The sequence below is a fragment of the Cynoglossus semilaevis genome, chromosome Z, assembly GCF_000523025.1.
Source record: "Cynoglossus semilaevis isolate Cse_v1.0 chromosome Z, Cse_v1.0, whole genome shotgun sequence".
NCBI lineage: Eukaryota > Metazoa > Chordata > Actinopteri > Pleuronectiformes > Cynoglossidae > Cynoglossus > Cynoglossus semilaevis.
Window position 1 is genome coordinate 14629064 of NC_024328.1, and position 16584 is coordinate 14645647.

Below are 16584 nucleotides of genomic sequence, written 5' to 3' on the forward strand. Positions count from 1 at the left end.
CTCGGGGGGTGTGGTGGAATGGCTGGTGATGAAGTCGTCACAGTGGCGTCTGTGGGAGATGAGATGTGACATGTGACCATATAGGCCACATGCTGAGGTCACGTAGAAAATCTCACAAATTTTTTGGGGATTTTTTTTAGTCTAAAACAAAAAACAAAAAACAAACAAAAATTTTCATTCCGACCAGACTGAGGACGAACCGGTAATAAAACACGTAAAGATGTTAGAGACCTGTGACGTTTTCTAACCACTCTTGTTGATCAAACCGACTCTGAAATTTCTCTGTCGTGGCACTTGATGGCGCCAGACTCAAACTTAACGATATTCAAGATTTTCCACTAAATCTGACATAAATAATTCGAAATGTTCTCTTTTTTTGCATGAACTACTACTACATTGATCAAAATCTTTACTAGTTTCATGCAATGGTTCTAAAAATACGGGTCAAGCTCCGCAAATGGGCCTCATAACAAAAGGCAAAAACATTTATTTTTTTTGTTGCTTTTTTAAATTTATTTATTTGTGGAAACATTTCATTAATTTATATAATTTATAATTTAATTTTCTCTGAAACTGTAAATATGTCCAGCGCTACGTTTGGGAACCAGAGGTTTGATACTCCTTTAAATTTTTTTTATTTTTTATTTCCGTGTAGTGGCTTTTGACAAACTGATAAGTATTGGTTTCAAGTAATGAAAAAAAAAAAGATAGTTATCATAGTTGAGACCAGGCGTTCTCAAACCGTGCTACTTGGACTCCCTCTGGTGGTACGATTGGGAATCTGAATCCGTGTTTATGTATGTTTTCACTATAATGAAATGTGTCTTATGCTTCAAGTGAGTGTTGCTGTACTACGTCATTGTACCATGTGAGTTGTGGTTGATGGAAACGTGGTTTCGTAGATGGTAAATCCTTTATTTTTAAGAAACCGGAAATACGAACTGGCTTTAATGGTAATGACAATTATGACGCTGCTGTGAATTACAGATGTTGACCAATTACAGCCACGCTAACATTTTGTATCTTACTGTGTTTCTGGAGTTAACGAATGACGTGACAGTGGAGGGTGAAATAAATCATTTAACACAGACTTCTTTTAAATAAATAAAATTCAGTTTAATTCAAGTAAAAACAACATTAAATTAAAGTTGAAAAAACACAAAGCAAAGTAAAACACGTACAAAGTGAGATTTAACTCGTGAAATGAACTCTGCTTCGCCTTTCCGATGTATTCCAATAAAAAGACACTACTGCCACCTGCCGGAGAAAAATGTACAAATGCAAAAAAACAAAAAACAAACAGCGGCAGGTATTTTGATTTAGATGGAAAATTAGTAACAATAATGACGATAATGTAATGTGCGTACATTACATTAGTAGTTTAAAATTAATTTACAACATTAATTTTTAAAAAATCTATTAGTGTAAAAAACAGTTTGATTCTTTTAAAAACATTGTCGTAAACGAAGAGCCTGATTGGATCGTTTAATCAAACCAGCGTCAGTACGAGTTGGAAAAAAATGCGAACATGCACACTAAGTCCAACCAATTACGACCCAACACCACACCGCTCCAACCAATAGTACCCGGAAGCTCATAGTCTTTTAAAGATGGGGAAAAAAACTACAATCACTGTTTTATTATTATAACGTAGTTTTCAACATTTTTTATTCGGCTTCATGTCAACTTGAAGACCAGTTATTGAATAAAGCGTGCCGACAGGTAACCGCTCCGTGACTTCCGGTCCTTTAGCACATTAGCACCATTGACCTTCACAGCCGAACAGAAGCTAATAATACGCTTGTTTTAAAATTACATCACGACGTGAAAGTTTCGGACACAATTTCTAAAATGTATTTAAAAGGTTATACATTTCAGTTAAATATAATTTCTTTTTAATAAATAGATAATTTATATAAAAGTTTCAAGACTTATTTTTGTTCCCCCGTTTTCGAGGTTCAAACTGACGCCAAAGGCAACAGACCTCTTCGTGACGTTCACAGTAGTAGATTAACGACTTAAGGCAAGAAAAAAAAAATTTAATAATTTCACGTAACAGACAAACGTCCTGTTGATGTTTTTTTACACCGTCTTTAACTCTCTGCGAATTAAATTGACAGAGAGGTTTAGGGTTTAAGGTAGAGATCAGACCCTGAAGGACAGATTTTGTCCTCCCCCGGGGGATGGGGGTACTGTACGTCCACCTTGCGATAACATCAGGATTTAAGTCCATTTCATCTGCTCCTAAATACAAGTGCCGTAAATCAGACACCTGCGGCGCTACGATTGTCTTTGACCACTAGGTGGCAGAAGCTTGCTCAGCCAAGAAACATTCGTTGTCACAGAAAGACGTTGATTTTGGCAGACACGGCCTTACAGCCAGTGGTGGAGAAATACTCTCCAGGGACAGGGGTGTAGCTCATGTCGCCACCTACTGCCTGCACCACGTCGGCGTTGCCACAGCTGCCCAGCTGACAGAGCTGCGATCGGACACAGCGCTCGACGTGGCGTCTGGCCAGCGGCAGGAACGGAACGTAGGAGGTGATGAGCTTCTTCCGGATGACGCTGGACTGGAAGAAACCGTCTGGAAAGAGAGGAAGAGTTAAGTAGTACCACTGTACGAGTTGCTGCCCCCTAGTGACTGGAGGCTTGCTATCATTCAAGCGTTACAGCAGTAGTACACACGTGCCATATTACTATTATAGCCCCCCAGGTACCTCACCGCGTTCAACCAGGGGGTCCCGCCCCACTATTTGAGGAGTCCTAGCCTAAGCGAAGACAATGCAAAAATCCACTCACTGTTCCTGTGGTTGTAAACCATCTCTGCGATGACTTCCTGCAGGTCGTCCAACGTGATCTCCTCCCTGTCCCGTCCAGCCTGTCTGCTCTCTACCGCCACCTTGTTGATCGCCTCCTCTCCTGTGGTACTGCAGCAGCGAAGAAGGAGACGTTAAAGCCTGCGAGCGTTTATGTTCCTGATGCTCCTGAGCGATAGTCCGTCACTCACCTGATGAAGATGTAGATCGCCTTGCGGTAGTTGGTGCCGAACACAACGTGGGCCGGACCCAGAAATGGCTCCAGGACGTCGATGAGCCCCGAAGGCATCGTCTCCATCTCGTCGAAAATGAAAACGGAGCGAGCGCACTCCGTCAGGTTCCCCTGGACCCAGCCCTTCAGCTCCTCCTGCAGGCCCGCAGAAGTTTAGTCCTATATCGAATTTGTGTTCCGCTACAAAATGAGTCCCCGTCCCTTACTTTGCTTACTTTAAATCCATGTAAATCGACTCACCCTGTACTCGTGGACGAGCTGACGTGAAGGAAAATGCAACGTGGGGACAAACTGGTGGACGTACGGGCTGCTCATAGCCCAGCCGTACAAATGAGTTCCGAGCATTGAGCTAACCATCGTCTTTCCCGTCCCGGACGATCCATGGAAGGAGAGCACCAGGGGGCGCTCGGGGTTTTTATCCTGAAGGAACTTGGCAACCTCCTCGGACACGATGTCCTGGACCAGGTGTTGTCCGTAGACATTCCTGTAGAGGTCCCACTCCAAATCTGATCACGGAGATGTAAACACACACGTAAAAAATTACGCTTTTTCTCGGCCCGCTCTGACCCATGAAAACCGAATCTGACGTCACCGCTAAAAATCAACACCAGACATATTGACATGTACACACAAGTACGAATCTCTACACTTAATTCCGGTTCCCCAAAAAATATCGACGTAATACAAATGATCTTTGTAGCGTTGACAATGCCGTGTCTGGACTACGAATCGTTAGCGTACCAGTGTAGGAACGGTGACGCTAACATCAATGTGCAGTAAGTAAATGTGTAATTTTAAAATCGTCTGATGGAGAGCCATCGTGTTCGGGAAACATCCGGTTGTGTCTCCTACCTCTCAGGTTGGGTTTGAAGTCGCACTCGCAGCTGTCCGACAGAGAGCAGTAAATTTTCTGGAAAACTCCAAACACCTGGGAATAAAGAGTTAAAAACAACACACCCCGCAGGATCGACATGTTAGAAAGCGCTGGCCGACATTTGGGGAAAACAACAATCGCGGCTTCTCTCTGCAGATAGGAGAGAGAGACCGGTTGGACGTTTCATCATTTCCGGGGTGTGACGCAAGTAGGCGGAGTCACCGGTAAGAACTACATTTCCCAGAAAGCACCTAAACTTCAAACTGTCGATAATCGTTCCGTTACATCTTACTCGTAAAAATGCTTAACACAATTTAGTGTTTGAGGGAATTTTTAGTCGTTAAAATATCGGTTTCAGCTACAAAAATGGCGCTTATTCGTTGGTATTTTTTTTTTCAAATTTGTTTGACGTGTGGATTAAGGAAGTCATTCAGACCATTCGTAATAATTAACAATTAATTAAAGTTAAAACCACACCAGTATTTCTTTGCCATAAGTTATGTATTTAATATAGACACAATATCAACAAACTTAAAAAAAACTCATTTATAATACATAAAATACGGACATTAAATACGAAGTTGTTGTCGCTAAAATCCATCTGCGTATAAAAACACAGCATCTAGTGATATAAAAAAAACATTGACAAAAACAAACGTTAAAAATACCGAACTGAAAATCCATTCAACAGCAGTTCTACGTTAGTTTAAGGTATTTCTTATTACGTTTCCTTTTTACTTTACGTTAAATAGAACGTATAAAAATATAGTCAAACAACATATTTGTAAAACGTACAATATTAAAATGGTTATTCAATGATATTCTGATAAAATATCTAATATTTACGATGTGTAATGTCGATAATTATTATTCTCCGTTATTAGATGGTGCGTTTAAGTCAACTGTTATACGTTAGCATTCCCGCTTTCATTTAATTTTATCCAGTTTAAAATACAAATATATACAATACATTGCTTGATATAATTTGAATAGAAGCCACACCGAACCCATTGTCTGACATGTGACGCAATACGGAAACAATATACAAACATTAAAAACCGATTGTTAAAAAAAAAAAAAAACTGACAACAAATAATAATTTTGACGCAATGCGTATGTCCGAGCTATTACTGGGTTCTTAAACACAACACGTGAGGTCGCGAGATAAAGTAGCGTGAGTGACAGGTGCCTGTCATGGCGACTGCTAAAAAAAAAGTGGTTCAAAACGTTCAAAGGAAATGGACTAGCGATTGTTTGTTTTGAAACATAAACTTGCCGGACAACGTTCTCAAGACCGCAGAGCGTTACGAGGGAAACGTTTTTTGGTGAGTAAATTATTAGCGAAGTTAATAAACAATAAAGTAATAAAGAACGTTTAAGTAAGAAAGTAGCAGACGCTTCAAAGTTTGTTGCTAACTCCTGACTAAGTGACGTAATTAAAGTGTGGGTCGGTAAAGAGTGCGAAATTAATTAGTAGAAAATCCATTTTTAATTTTTTAATTTTTTTTTAAAGTTATAACAAGTGTTTCTGGTCTGGTTGGTGGTGAGCGAACAGCCATCCCTGCCGACCGGCAGCCATGTTTTTTCTTTTCCCGCCGCCACGTATGAGTTTCTTCTTCTTCTTCTATTTCTTTGTAGTTAAATGCCGAAAATATGTCATAAAAAACGTCCTAATTTAAGTCATGTATCAGCATGAAGAAAAAAGTGGAACAGTAGACTCGTTCCGCTCAGGGATCCGTGTGTTTGACGGGCGGCTCCAGTTTGTTGGACAGGGCTGTCAGGACCTGGTCGAACTTAGCGTATCTCAGAGCCTGGTTCTCTGTCGCCCCCCTGCTGCCCCAGAGGAGCCTCAGCTGGAAGTCCGTTAGGAAGAGCTCCATCGTTTCCGGCTGTTCCTGGAAATCTGCAAAAATCATTGTAGCTCCAGTGAATAGAGATACGTATGACCCGTGACTAAAGTTAACGTTTTGGTAACGTGAACCTAACACTTGTTCAATCATTATATGTAATTAATAAACAGTAAATATAACTTTTAATACATATATTTTTTTTCACCATCTTTAATTTTACTACCTGTATCTTTTACCTTGAAGTTTGGTCTCAGCATTGGATTGGTAGATGCCCCCCAGCTGGGCAATGGTCCTCGCTGCCCCAAGGTGAAACATGACCACGTCCACGTTGACCTCCATCACCTCCCACAGATCGGCGCCCTCACCCATCGCCACTTTCTTTTCCATTAGAAACAAGAGGGGGAGGACATGGGGAAAAGTGACGCCGGTTAACGGGCAGCTCTCTGTCGGAGGAGAACGCAATTGGATTAAAACACAAAATTCAAATGAATGAACAAAAAATATATATTTTTCCATCTTCCATAAATCAGTGATTCCTAAGTCGCACTAAATTTCCATGACCGCAGTACCTCCACAGGCCTCAAGGGGTTGCTGACAACCTTTTGAAGACCTAATAATATATATATATTGTTTAAATAATAAACAACAGAGTCATACAAAAATTATTTTTAAATGGTTAGCTAAATTTTTATACGCAGTGATGGTTAGCAGTAGAATGAGTAGTAGTAGAAGTAGTATTACAAGTACTAGTAGAGATCTAGTACGTCACCTCTTCCATTATCCAGGCGCTTCATAAATGGTCTCAGGGTCTTCTCGTAAAGAATAGCGCTCTCTGTGTGTCGCTGCCGTAATGCGACCCAGGTCTGCTCCAGCCGGGACACCTGGTGGACAAAAAAAAACAACAGGAAAGAAACGTTAGTCTTAAGTCTAAGTTTTTTTAATCCAATTTGGCTTCGTAAATACAATGTTTCTCAGCAAATAACGCAAAGTGTGTCTTAAAGTGAGGCGTCGTACCGACCTGCGGCAGCTCTAAGGCCCTCATGACGGCGGCGAAGCCGAACATGTTCCCCATGTTGCTCTTGAGTTCAGCGGCAATTAGGATCATTTTGTGAAACAGACAGGCCCGCTCCTCGTTTGTGCCTGTGCAGCCCAACAGGTCCACAGCCAACATGGTCGCCATGGTGTGAAACCTGCACTGGCACCGAGAGAGGCAGGAGAGGATTGACGCAACTTGGGTCGTAGGTCAAAAAAAAAAAAGTTGACTAAAGTGAAAATCTGTGACGTACCTCTCCAACAAGTCCCGCCTGAGCTGCTGGCCGTGTGGCAGCGTAAGAAGCTCCATTCCAGAACTGACTCCCATCATCTGCTCGACCTCGGGAGACACGTCCAAAATCCTAGCCACCTGCGAAACACATGCGCCGTCACCGTCAGGAAGTGGAAAGAGTTCCTTTCTTTACAGAAAACACTTATTTTTGACCCGATTTTTGACCTGGCGACGCTAGGCCCGATTTCACATTTCGTCTGGCGTCTTTTTTCATACAGTGTACAGGGGGGTAACGCGGGCCGATTATCTGTTGCTGAATCACCGTCGGATGGTCGGGAGAATTTCTGACATGTCCAAAATTTTTTATTGGCCGACACATTCTTTCGCACAGTGGATGGTCACCATGGCGAGGCGTCGGTGGCACGAAAATATGGAGGCGAGTTTGATAGAGCTGTGGCGCTGTCCACAATAAACGTAATAAACAATAAACGCGTCCACGTTTATTGAGCCATCTCCAACTCCAGATGCGCCAGCGCCTCTTCTTTTTCGAATTTTCAAGGCACAGTATCACAGCAATCACAACGGCAGCCTTCTTCTTTTTGATTAGCATGTTGCTAATAACCCGCGTCGGAGCTTTCAAATAAATCTTTATTGACAGCTGTCATTAGACAGGACAGTCAGCAGGGGGCGACGGGCCGTTTTCACCCGCACAGTGTGAGCTCTCTGGTTGTGTTCGATGATCGGACCGAGTACATAAATCGTGAGCTTTGTCCGAACATTGCTCGCACAGTGTTTGACGGTATCAACGACAGGATTTAAAAAAAAAAATATACAGTGTATGCCCGCCCTTAGGCCACTTAGGGACCTGACGTCTTGGTTGTGTAACCGGTCACAACCAACGTTTTTAGGCGCATAGCGCCACCTACTGCCCTGGAGGGGGTAGTGTCACGGTATGACCAGTGACTTTTTGCGATAACGCGGTCCAACTGATGCGTTACAGATGTGAATTGTGGGGTGTCTGTATCGATTTTGAACCGATTCACCTTGCAGTCAGCCTTGGTGATGTGCTGTGCCGCCACCTTGGGGTCGATTTCAGACAACAGCTCTTTAACCCTCCGTAGAATTGAGGCCTCCAGAGGCTTATTTCTCTCAGGCATCAGCTTTGACTGATACATCGTGGGGTTGAAAGACGTCATCTCCATGACGGGTGAGACATAGACGTTCGTGTCCTCCTCCCTCCTTCGTTGATCGGTACCCGTGAGTCCGTCCTCGGACTTCAGTCTTTCTGTGTAACTTTGGGGTTCGAGGTACAGCTCGGTGTAGCAGCCTCGATCTGCGTCGAGAGTGGGGGGGTCTTGGTCGACCAAAGGCCGGGATCTGCTGTTTACAGAGGGCGTCGGCGAGGGTGGAGATGGAGCCCTAGTGGCTGTCTGTGTGCTTCTTGACTCAGAGTCTGGAATTGGAAGTAAAGCAGAGATAGTAATTAAAAAAAAAATCGCAAATTAGCAGTATTACTTCACAGTACTAGCTACTGCAGCTTACTTGGAGTACCATTTGGAGAGCATGGAGTGGATTCTTCTGGACTCTGGACCTGAGTCTGGACCTTTTTCTCTTGGTTTCCATGCGCATCCTGGTGGTGTAGTGAGGAAGGACTGCAGAGAAACAAAACAAATCGGAGACGTTGAGATGATGTTTACGTTAAATCTCTGATTTGCAGATTGAAGTTTCACCTTCTCGGACGGACCCCTGCGATCTTCTCCTTTTCATCCCGTTGACACAACCGTGGACAGAAGGCCGTCTCCAGATAGCTGAGTGGCAGTGTCCTGTTGACCGGCTGGAGAATCTGGACCCCACTGTGTTTGGTCACGACCGCCCTACTGCCCACGTAGAAGTGGACGAGGGCTGGAATGGTGTCGAAGCCCTGGCCTTCCACCGCGTACTGGACCTGAGTGTACGTCTCGCCAGCCTGAATTGCTGTCTTTCTGATGAGGAAGTGAAGTGACCTTTGATCCCAGCGGCAGGTGAGGACAAAGTCCCCCGGACTGGACTGAGATTGTCTTACCAGGAAGTCACCTTGGCTCAACACGAGGGTCTCCGACACCTGTAGAGACATTTCAAAAGTCACATTTTGGCCAAATTGTGACGACTTTATCCAAAGATGATCCAGGGATGTGTCTGATACTAACTTTTCTGCGACATCCGATACGCCGATATTGTCCAAGTGCTTAATTTCTGATTCCGGTCGATCGATATTATCAGCTATCCCTACTAAATATGATGTAGTGTAAAAGCATTGTTTCCCAAAGACTGTGTCGCGGCCCTCAGGTGGGGTCGCAAGATTTTTATTTTTTTTTTTTGTTTCCCAGAAGTTTACGAATAACGTCTATTGACTTGGGTCGTGAAGATTTGTGACGGGTCCCCCAGAAAAAAAAAGCTTGGGAAACACTGGTGTAAAGTATTTAATGCTATTGTTAATACGAAACCAAGAACTAAGTCATGCGAAGATTTCTGCGACAACCATCCATCCATTTTCATCCGTTACCGGGTCGCGGGGGCAGCAGTCTCCACGACCGCCACCCAAATCAAACTGCACTGTACCAATGCCCCCCCGAACCTTCCTGCAGGTGGTGAGTCCACTGGAAGGTACCAACCGCCCTAACTGGGATTCGATCTTGCCCAGGAGGTGAACCCTGGGGTTCCACACCAATCACAGAGACGTTGCCTCTGGGCCAAAGCGCTACTAAAATATGGGTCCCCGAAAATCTTTTTTGGAAAACACTGGTATAAAGTATTCAAAGCTATTGCTAATACTGCGACTATGGTACCTTGAAAATCTGACTGAAAAATATGCAACCAAGAACTAAGTCATGCGAAGATTTCTGCGACAACTTTCTATTTATTGCCATTGTTTTTGCGTGTTTGTGTGTTTGCGTGTGTGTTGCCAACCTCCCAGGGGATGTGTCCGTGGTACCAGGCCTGGCTCCTCAGGTCTGTGCCGTTCAGCTTCAGCTCCTCCTCCACCTGCTTCACCTGCTCCTCCGTTGGCGGCTCCAACCAGAACTTCTCCTTGGAGAACTTGAAGGTCATCACAGGTGCAACACCGACGACACAAACGAGAAAAACAAAAAACACACTCGTTTTACATGCGTCCTTTGCTACGGTAGCTAACGGTTCGATTCCCGTCTCTTTCCTGTTGTTTGTCTCCTCTTGAGGGTGAATTTCAACAAACTAGAAAACTCCTCATCTCTGCTCTGTGTGAATATGTGCGTGAGTCAAAGAGGGCGGGGTGAGGGTGGAGTGGGGGGGGGTTGGCAGGGAGGAGCAGAGGATGGAGAGCTCCGCACCAGGGGAGGGAGGGGGGGCGACACACACACACACACACGAGACATTCACAGTGACGGACACTGCAAAAACTGAGGGGGGAAAAAAAAACAGATCAGACATGGCGGAAATCTCACCTTCACATACTCCCCACTGATGTCAGACTGCCTCCGGTGGCTGAAACACAAAATGACATCCACGTCACATGTCACGTAGCTTTAACGTCTCTAATATGAAAAGTTTTAAAAACATTGTGTGTAAAAAAAATTACATTTCTGGACCAAAATTTGAATCCGATGAATTGCAGAAAAGCTGCGGATTAGTTGCGATTGTTCTTCATCGTGATGGATTTATCCGATGGATGACATGACGTATTTTAGGCTCTGACATTTCTGCAAATTTTTAATTGATTGGACGGTGGAATTATTGGATATAGGTTTATTCTAAGACTGGTGGTTCTCAAACTGTGGTACGTGGTCCCTTAGTGGTACGCAGGGAAAATTCATATTTTCACATTTTACATTTTTTAATTGAATAAATCTGAAAAATGAATACTACATTTTGGCGGTACTCGGAGAGCTCCATGTTTTCTCAGGTGGTACGGAGTATAAAAAAGTTTCGGAACCACCGATCGAAGAGTTTTTTTTTTTTGGTGCGAGTTCTAGAGACTGAGAAACAAAAAGCTAAAATCCGAGCGGTGGAGAAAAACCGCCTTCTTTTTTTCTTATCTGGCCGACTGTTGTTTGTTGGCCCCCTGCTGGTGTACTGCTGTCATTGACCTCCAGTCGGTACACAGTCGACTATGTAGTGACGGTTTTCTCCCTGTTCCTGTTCCCCACGTCCTCTTGCTCAAGCAGCAGAGCGTTGCTCTGACTCCACCCGGCAACAGCTTGCAACACAACTGACGTCCCCCTGGGGGAGAGGGGGGTATTTCTACTCTTTGGTACAGACTGAAGAAAAGTGGCCTTTTTTTTTGGCTTCCAATCTCAATAAATATTTTTCCCACCAAGTCTGAAGGCCATGGGAGTCGCAAAACTTTGGAGGGGAAAGCTGAGGGGGAGGAGGGGGGGAGGATGAGAGTCCCCCCCTCCTCCCCTCCCTTCTGACAGCTAGTTATGTGCCGTGCCAGTGAAGAATCTGCTCTTACTCAACCGAAGAGCAACATCAGGGGGAAAAGTCACTGGGTTCCCAAACAAACACTTTGGACATTTGGTTCTCAAACATCTGACCCCGGACCCGGTTTCAGGCCGTGGGTCACTTGTGACAGGGTCGCTGAGAGAAAAAATTTAAAAAAAATGTAAATGACATATATTTATGTCGTTCTACTGCAAATCTTTTGAAAAAAAATGGTGAAAATCAAATAAGGAATTAATAGAATATAAATAGATATAAAATGTTTTCTTTTTAATATATGTATACTATAATAATAAATGTTAAATTAATATTAATTATATAAAACTATATTTATAGTAAATATATTAATATTTTTTACATTATTTATTATTTTCGAAAATATTTATTAAAATCAATTTTATTTAATAGTCTTGTTTTCACCCAGGTTAAATATACGGCAGGTCCATATATTCAATCCATATATATGTCGTGCCATATACAACCCGATAGAACACCTTTGGGATGAATTAGAGCGGAGACTGAGAGCCAGGCCTTCTCGACCAACATCAGTGTGTGACCTCACCAATGCGCTTTTGGAAGAATGGTCAAAAATTCCTATAAACACTCTCCTCAACCTTGTGGACAGTCTTCCCAGAAGAGTTGAAGCTGTAATAGCTGCAAAAGGTGGACCGACATCATATTGAACTCTGGGTTAGGAATGGGATGGCACTTCAGTTCATAGTATGAGTCAAGGCAGGTGAGCGAATACTTTTGGTCATATAGTGTATGTTGCTAATATATTGACCTGCCCCCCCCACACTCCCTCTCCCCTCCCGCCCGGCTCGATATGGTCTTCTGTTTCTTCTTGTACCGCACGCACGTTCACTACGATTGGACCTCTGTTTACATGTCCCGCCCACTAGTCGACAAACTTAGCTCTCATTGGCTCTCGCCCTCTTCAGGTAACACAACCAAATCAGCGCTGGCGCCCGGCGGGAAATTTTTTTGTTTAGTTTTTGTTGGTTGACTAGCGCGTCAATTCAACGTCATTATCGTCATCATTCAGGCTCACATAACTTCCTGTTTATTTTTTTTTGACGTTTGTTGACAAAGACAAAAAAAAAACAAACACGCAACCTACCTGTCGTCACGCATCACTTCCTGCGCAGGGATGGCTGTTTCCTTTGCACTTGTGACGTCTTGCTGCTTTCCCTCTTTTTTCAAGTCGGTCGGTCCGACGACCGGCTCCATCGGGACGTACACGTCCTGACTGGGTGCAACCTGGCGGCCCGTGGTCGCCATGTTTGGCCACCTGCTCTGTAAAGTCTCCCCCCTCCTCTCTGGGACGGCGTTCCTCGGTGAACGGTTCCAGCAGCCCTTGGGCACCGGGGTCAGTGGTGGGGGCCGTCTGAGCGCCGGAGATGCCGGTGCAGACTTGGGCAGCAGCTGGTCGAGACTGGCGGAACTCAGGCTTAAGAGGACGCTGAGCAGGGGGGAGTCAGTGACACGATCCCCCGCCTCCCACTGGCTCTGCCCCTCACTCGCCTCCTCCCTCTCCCCCTCCTCCCTCTTACTGGTCCTCCTCGTCTTCCTCAGCCCCCTGCAGCTTTTACGCCTGTCACCGCGGGGCTCGGTCCCTACGTGGGAGTAAATGTCACCGGAGCGGCCGCGGTTCGAGGCGTACCCGGCTAACGAGGCGCTGCCGCCGCCACAGCACTCCTCGCGCTGCTTCGCTTCTTTGAGGCAGTCCTTGGATGATGAGAGGTTGGTGAGGCTTCCGAACCACTTGAAACCTAGAGAGTTGGCAGTTAAAAAAAAAAACATAAATCACATCTGTTTTTCAGTGATTAGATCCGATAGCGATTACTTGTTTCGTTTTCTACAAGGAAGTGTCGGCAATTTTTAAAACAAAAGTTGCTAGTTGAAATCCCAAGGACTTGTTATTATATATAATTGTCGGAAAAAAAATCTAACTGTGAGACAGGAGCTGCTCTTTACTGCCCCCGGGGGAGTGGGGGAATGTTTGGTCCTAAACTCAACACTCAATTTTTTTTTTTTCCTCAGGACTTGACTTCCTCCTCAGCAGCTGCTCGGCCTCAGTCTGTTTCTCATTAAATATATCACGCACTTTGACAAACCGCTTTGATCTTTCAGACATGTTCGAGTCCGCGTTCAGACTCACGTGCCAGAGCGGAGCCGCTTTTGAACCCGAGGACTAGTGAAGTACTTCGGAAACAGCAACACAGTGATTTTTTTTTTTTTACGGACTAGGTCAATGACAACTAGTTTGACAGAGGGCAGAGGGCTGCAGCCAATCACAGCTGTCATAGGATGAGGGCGTGGTTACAGCCTGGATATATTAGCTAGCATAGAGACAACCAACCATTCACACTCGCGTTCACACCAACGGTCAATTTAGAGTCGACAATTGACCTCATCCTGCCATTCAGAAAACACGTTTTATTAGCGATGTCCGAACGTTTAGTCGATATCCGATACGCCGATATCGTCAAATCACTCAATTAACCTCATCCTGCCATTAAGAAAACACGTTTTGTTAGCGGTGTCCGAACTTTTTGCCGAAGTCCGATACGCCGATATCGTCAAATCACTCAATTACCCTCACCCTGCCATTAAGAAAACACGTTTTGTTATCGGTGTCCGAACTTTTTGCCGAAGTCCGATACGCCGATATCGTCAAATCACTCAATTACCCTCACCCTGCCATTAAGAAAACACATTTTGTTAGAGATGTCCGAACTTTTTGCCGAAATCCGATATGCCGATATCGTCAAATCACTCAATTACCCTCATCCTGCCATTAAGAAAACACGTTTTGTTATCGGTGTCCGAACTTTTTGCCGAAGTCCGATACGCCGATATCGTCAAATCACTCAATTACCCTCACCCTGCCATTAAGAAAACACATTTTGTTAGAGATGTCCGAACTTTTTGCCGATATCATCAAAATACTTGATTTCCGATTCCGATATATCGACCGATACCGACATATGCATTTGCCCCAAAGACTGAGGTACCCTGCAAGCGATTCTGGCGTATTTTCAGATATCGGATTTTGATTATCAAAGGAAAATCCGATAACGATCGTTACCAACATCACATAATCATGCTAATATCGGGCCGATAATATCTATATTTTAATACAGAAAGTTGAAAGTCTGAATCTTCATGGCATTTACCACATCTTCCACCGGGTGGCCCCTCAGTACCGACCAGGTGTGGAGACGAACGAGCCAAACATCACGCTACTGTTAATGATCTGTGATGCGTTCACTGTCCCGAGTGTCAGTGGAGGGTTCTGTTCTCTCTCAGACCGCAGGGGGAGAAACAGAGTCGGCCGTTGTCTCTCTTGCGAGACACTCACTGTCCCTCTGTTCCCTCTGTTCTCACTCGTCCAATGAGATGACACAATGACACGTCTGTCCCGCCTTCACAAAGAACTGTAAAAAACGCACACACTGAGTTGGCCGGTGGACAACCAAACGCCAACACACACCATCGCCGTCCAAACATCGTGTTCTTTAAATAAGAAGAACCAGTGTCTGCTCTCCGACTTATCGGTACTTTCTCCCTGGTACCGATTTTTTTAACCGAGTTCTGTAACCTCCGAATAATTAAATATAATGTATGCAAAAATATTTGGGGCAGGGTGGTTTGTACTCTTTGTCTTACAGCACCGGTCCCCAACCTCTGGTCCGGGAACTGGTGCTGGTCCGTAGGTCATTTGGTACCAGGATTTAATGGCAGAAATGCATGATTGCCACCTGCTGGGCGTTTTCTCGAGAGGTACATTTTTTACACTTACAGAATTTACAGTAGACCCTGAACCTGTGTAGTGGCAACGATCTGGCGATACGTATCACGATACAGAGGCAACAATACGATATATTGCGATTTTAATTGTTTATTTATTTATTTTTAAACAAATGACAAAAAATAGTATTGTTTGACTCAACGTTAAAAAACAAAATTGCGAAAAATACGCAATCCGCGTATAATCGACTAGTGGTCGTAGGTTTGAATGCCAAAAAAAAACAAAACAACAACAAAATATTGCGATACTTCAATGTATTAATACTTCCCTACGCCATCGATCCTGGTCAACCCGTACGTAACAACCAATCACACGGTGCGTAGGCTCAATGGACACGTCTGACTCCAACGTTATGTGGTCATTCAAAATTACTCAGTGGAATTTTTTTTTTTTTGTTATTTCACACTCCATGTGACTCAGTTTCAGCATCATTCGAGTTCATTTGAAATTAAACAGAAGAGTTTCGCAAGCGTCGAGCGGGTTAAAAAAAAAAAAGAGTAGATTTGACCGTGTTGCAAAAATGTCAGTGTTCCTTTAAAACACCAACCCCATAAGATGGAGTACCAAAAAAATCTAGTAATTATTTTTAAGAAAATTTAAAAAAAAATTCCATCAAACAATACACGTCCATGACATTAAATTGCCCACAAGAGCAACAGGGGAATTCGGAACTCACCCAGTTTCTTTTTGTTCATGGTAGAGATTCACACGGTCAACTTTCTCTGTACGTTGAATTTAAAGTTGTCCGCGCCGTTTGCGAACGCACCTCATGCTCTTAACTCGGTTGATGTGCCTTCTGTCCGCACACAGGAAGTGCTGCCTGTCATGTCATCACACAGAGGGGAGTTAATGAAACGATGTGACTCGAAATAACAGTTCTCCAATCGGGGGGGTGGAAACATGCAGAGAAACGTAAGAAAAAAAAAGTAAAAATACAAGTATTTAAATTTTATTAAAATTTGTTTCAAGTTTTGAGTGGAAATTAAGTCAAATATTAGTTTATTTTTAATATTTTGATTTTTTTTAAATGTATTTTTTTCACTTAAATTTCGAATACAAAATGAAGAATTTACATTTTTTAATATATATATATATATAATATATAAATATATTTTTTTATATTAATAATCTCATATGTCCAATATTTAACATTTGGCCAGCAAGAAAAACACAATTTTTTACTTCCTGTTTCACTTCTTCTAAATGATAGGTGGAACTCTCTGCCCAAAACTTTGGGCAACTTAAATAAAACGAGTAAAAAGAAAATAAGAAGTCAAAC

The 16584-nt window shown here is 43.5% G+C and overlaps 3 protein-coding genes across 7 annotated transcripts in view; 1 reads left to right on the forward strand and 2 right to left on the reverse strand.

Moving 5' to 3' along the window:
- Positions 1-1094: 1094 nt before the first annotated feature.
- Positions 1095-4188, reverse strand: tor2a (torsin family 2, member A). Of its 2 annotated transcripts, XM_008336504.3 has the most exons (5): positions 3901-4154; positions 3289-3554; positions 3008-3183; positions 2800-2927; positions 1095-2584 (listed from the first exon to the last, which is right to left on the reverse strand). In XM_008336504.3, the coding sequence occupies exons 1-5, from the start codon at positions 4019-4021 to the stop codon at positions 2340-2342; spliced, it is 936 nt and encodes a 311-aa protein (XP_008334726.1). In that variant the 5' UTR covers positions 4022-4154; the 3' UTR covers positions 1095-2339. The 2 variants fall into 2 exon arrangements, with proteins under 2 accessions (XP_008334726.1, XP_024908742.1); XM_025052974.1 differs by lacking the exon at positions 2800-2927 and having other exon boundaries at positions 3901-4188.
- A 186-nt stretch (positions 4189-4374) lies between these two features.
- LOC103398025 (spermatid perinuclear RNA-binding protein-like) overlaps positions 4375-16584 on the forward strand; it is a 30585-nt gene continuing 18375 nt past the window's right edge. The window contains exon 1 of one of the 2 annotated variants that reach the window (XM_025052949.1): positions 4375-5247. The gene's annotated coding sequence lies outside the window, so the exon portion shown is untranslated. Of the gene's footprint in view, positions 5248-9999; positions 10129-16584 lie in introns of those variants that run through there. The other variant, XM_025052950.1, reaches the window with a different exon arrangement.
- On the reverse strand, positions 4405-16148 carry sh2d3cb (SH2 domain containing 3Cb). Of its 3 annotated transcripts, none has more exons than XM_025052970.1 (12): positions 15982-16133; positions 12612-13263; positions 10495-10534; positions 9983-10111; positions 8767-9137; positions 8588-8688; positions 8080-8489; positions 7059-7174; positions 6791-6962; positions 6542-6653; positions 6009-6215; positions 4405-5825 (listed from the first exon to the last, which is right to left on the reverse strand). In XM_025052970.1, exons 1-12 carry the CDS (start codon positions 15998-16000, stop codon positions 5650-5652), a joined length of 2505 nt encoding a protein of 834 aa, XP_024908738.1. In that variant the 5' UTR covers positions 16001-16133; the 3' UTR covers positions 4405-5649. The 3 variants fall into 3 exon arrangements, with proteins under 3 accessions (XP_024908738.1, XP_024908737.1, XP_024908739.1); XM_025052969.1 differs by having other exon boundaries at positions 8579-8688; positions 15982-16130; XM_025052971.1 differs by lacking the exon at positions 4405-5825 and having other exon boundaries at positions 6074-6215; positions 6787-6962; positions 8579-8688; positions 15982-16148.

Bases quoted from the DNA above. Each gene is read 5' to 3' on its own strand.
- tor2a (XM_008336504.3), bottom strand. From the start codon at position 4,021: ATGTCGATCCTGCGGGGTGTGTTGTTTTTAACTCTTTATTCCCAGGTG. The intron at 3,184-3,288 runs GTGAGTCGATTT...GCGGGCCTGCAG, and splicing joins AGCTCGTCCACGAGTACAGG to GAGGAGCTGAAGGGCTGGGT. The intron at 2,585-2,799 runs GTGAGTGGATTT...CTCTCTTTCCAG, and splicing joins GGTTTACAACCACAGGAACA to ACGGTTTCTTCCAGTCCAGC.
- sh2d3cb (XM_025052969.1), bottom strand. The intron at 9,138-9,982 runs GTTGGCAACACA...ATGTCTCTACAG, and splicing joins ACGGACACATCCCCTGGGAG to GTGTCGGAGACCCTCGTGTT. The intron at 8,490-8,578 runs GTAAGCTGCAGT...TTCCAATTCCAG, and splicing joins CTCTCCAAATGGTACTCCAA to ACTCTGAGTCAAGAAGCACA.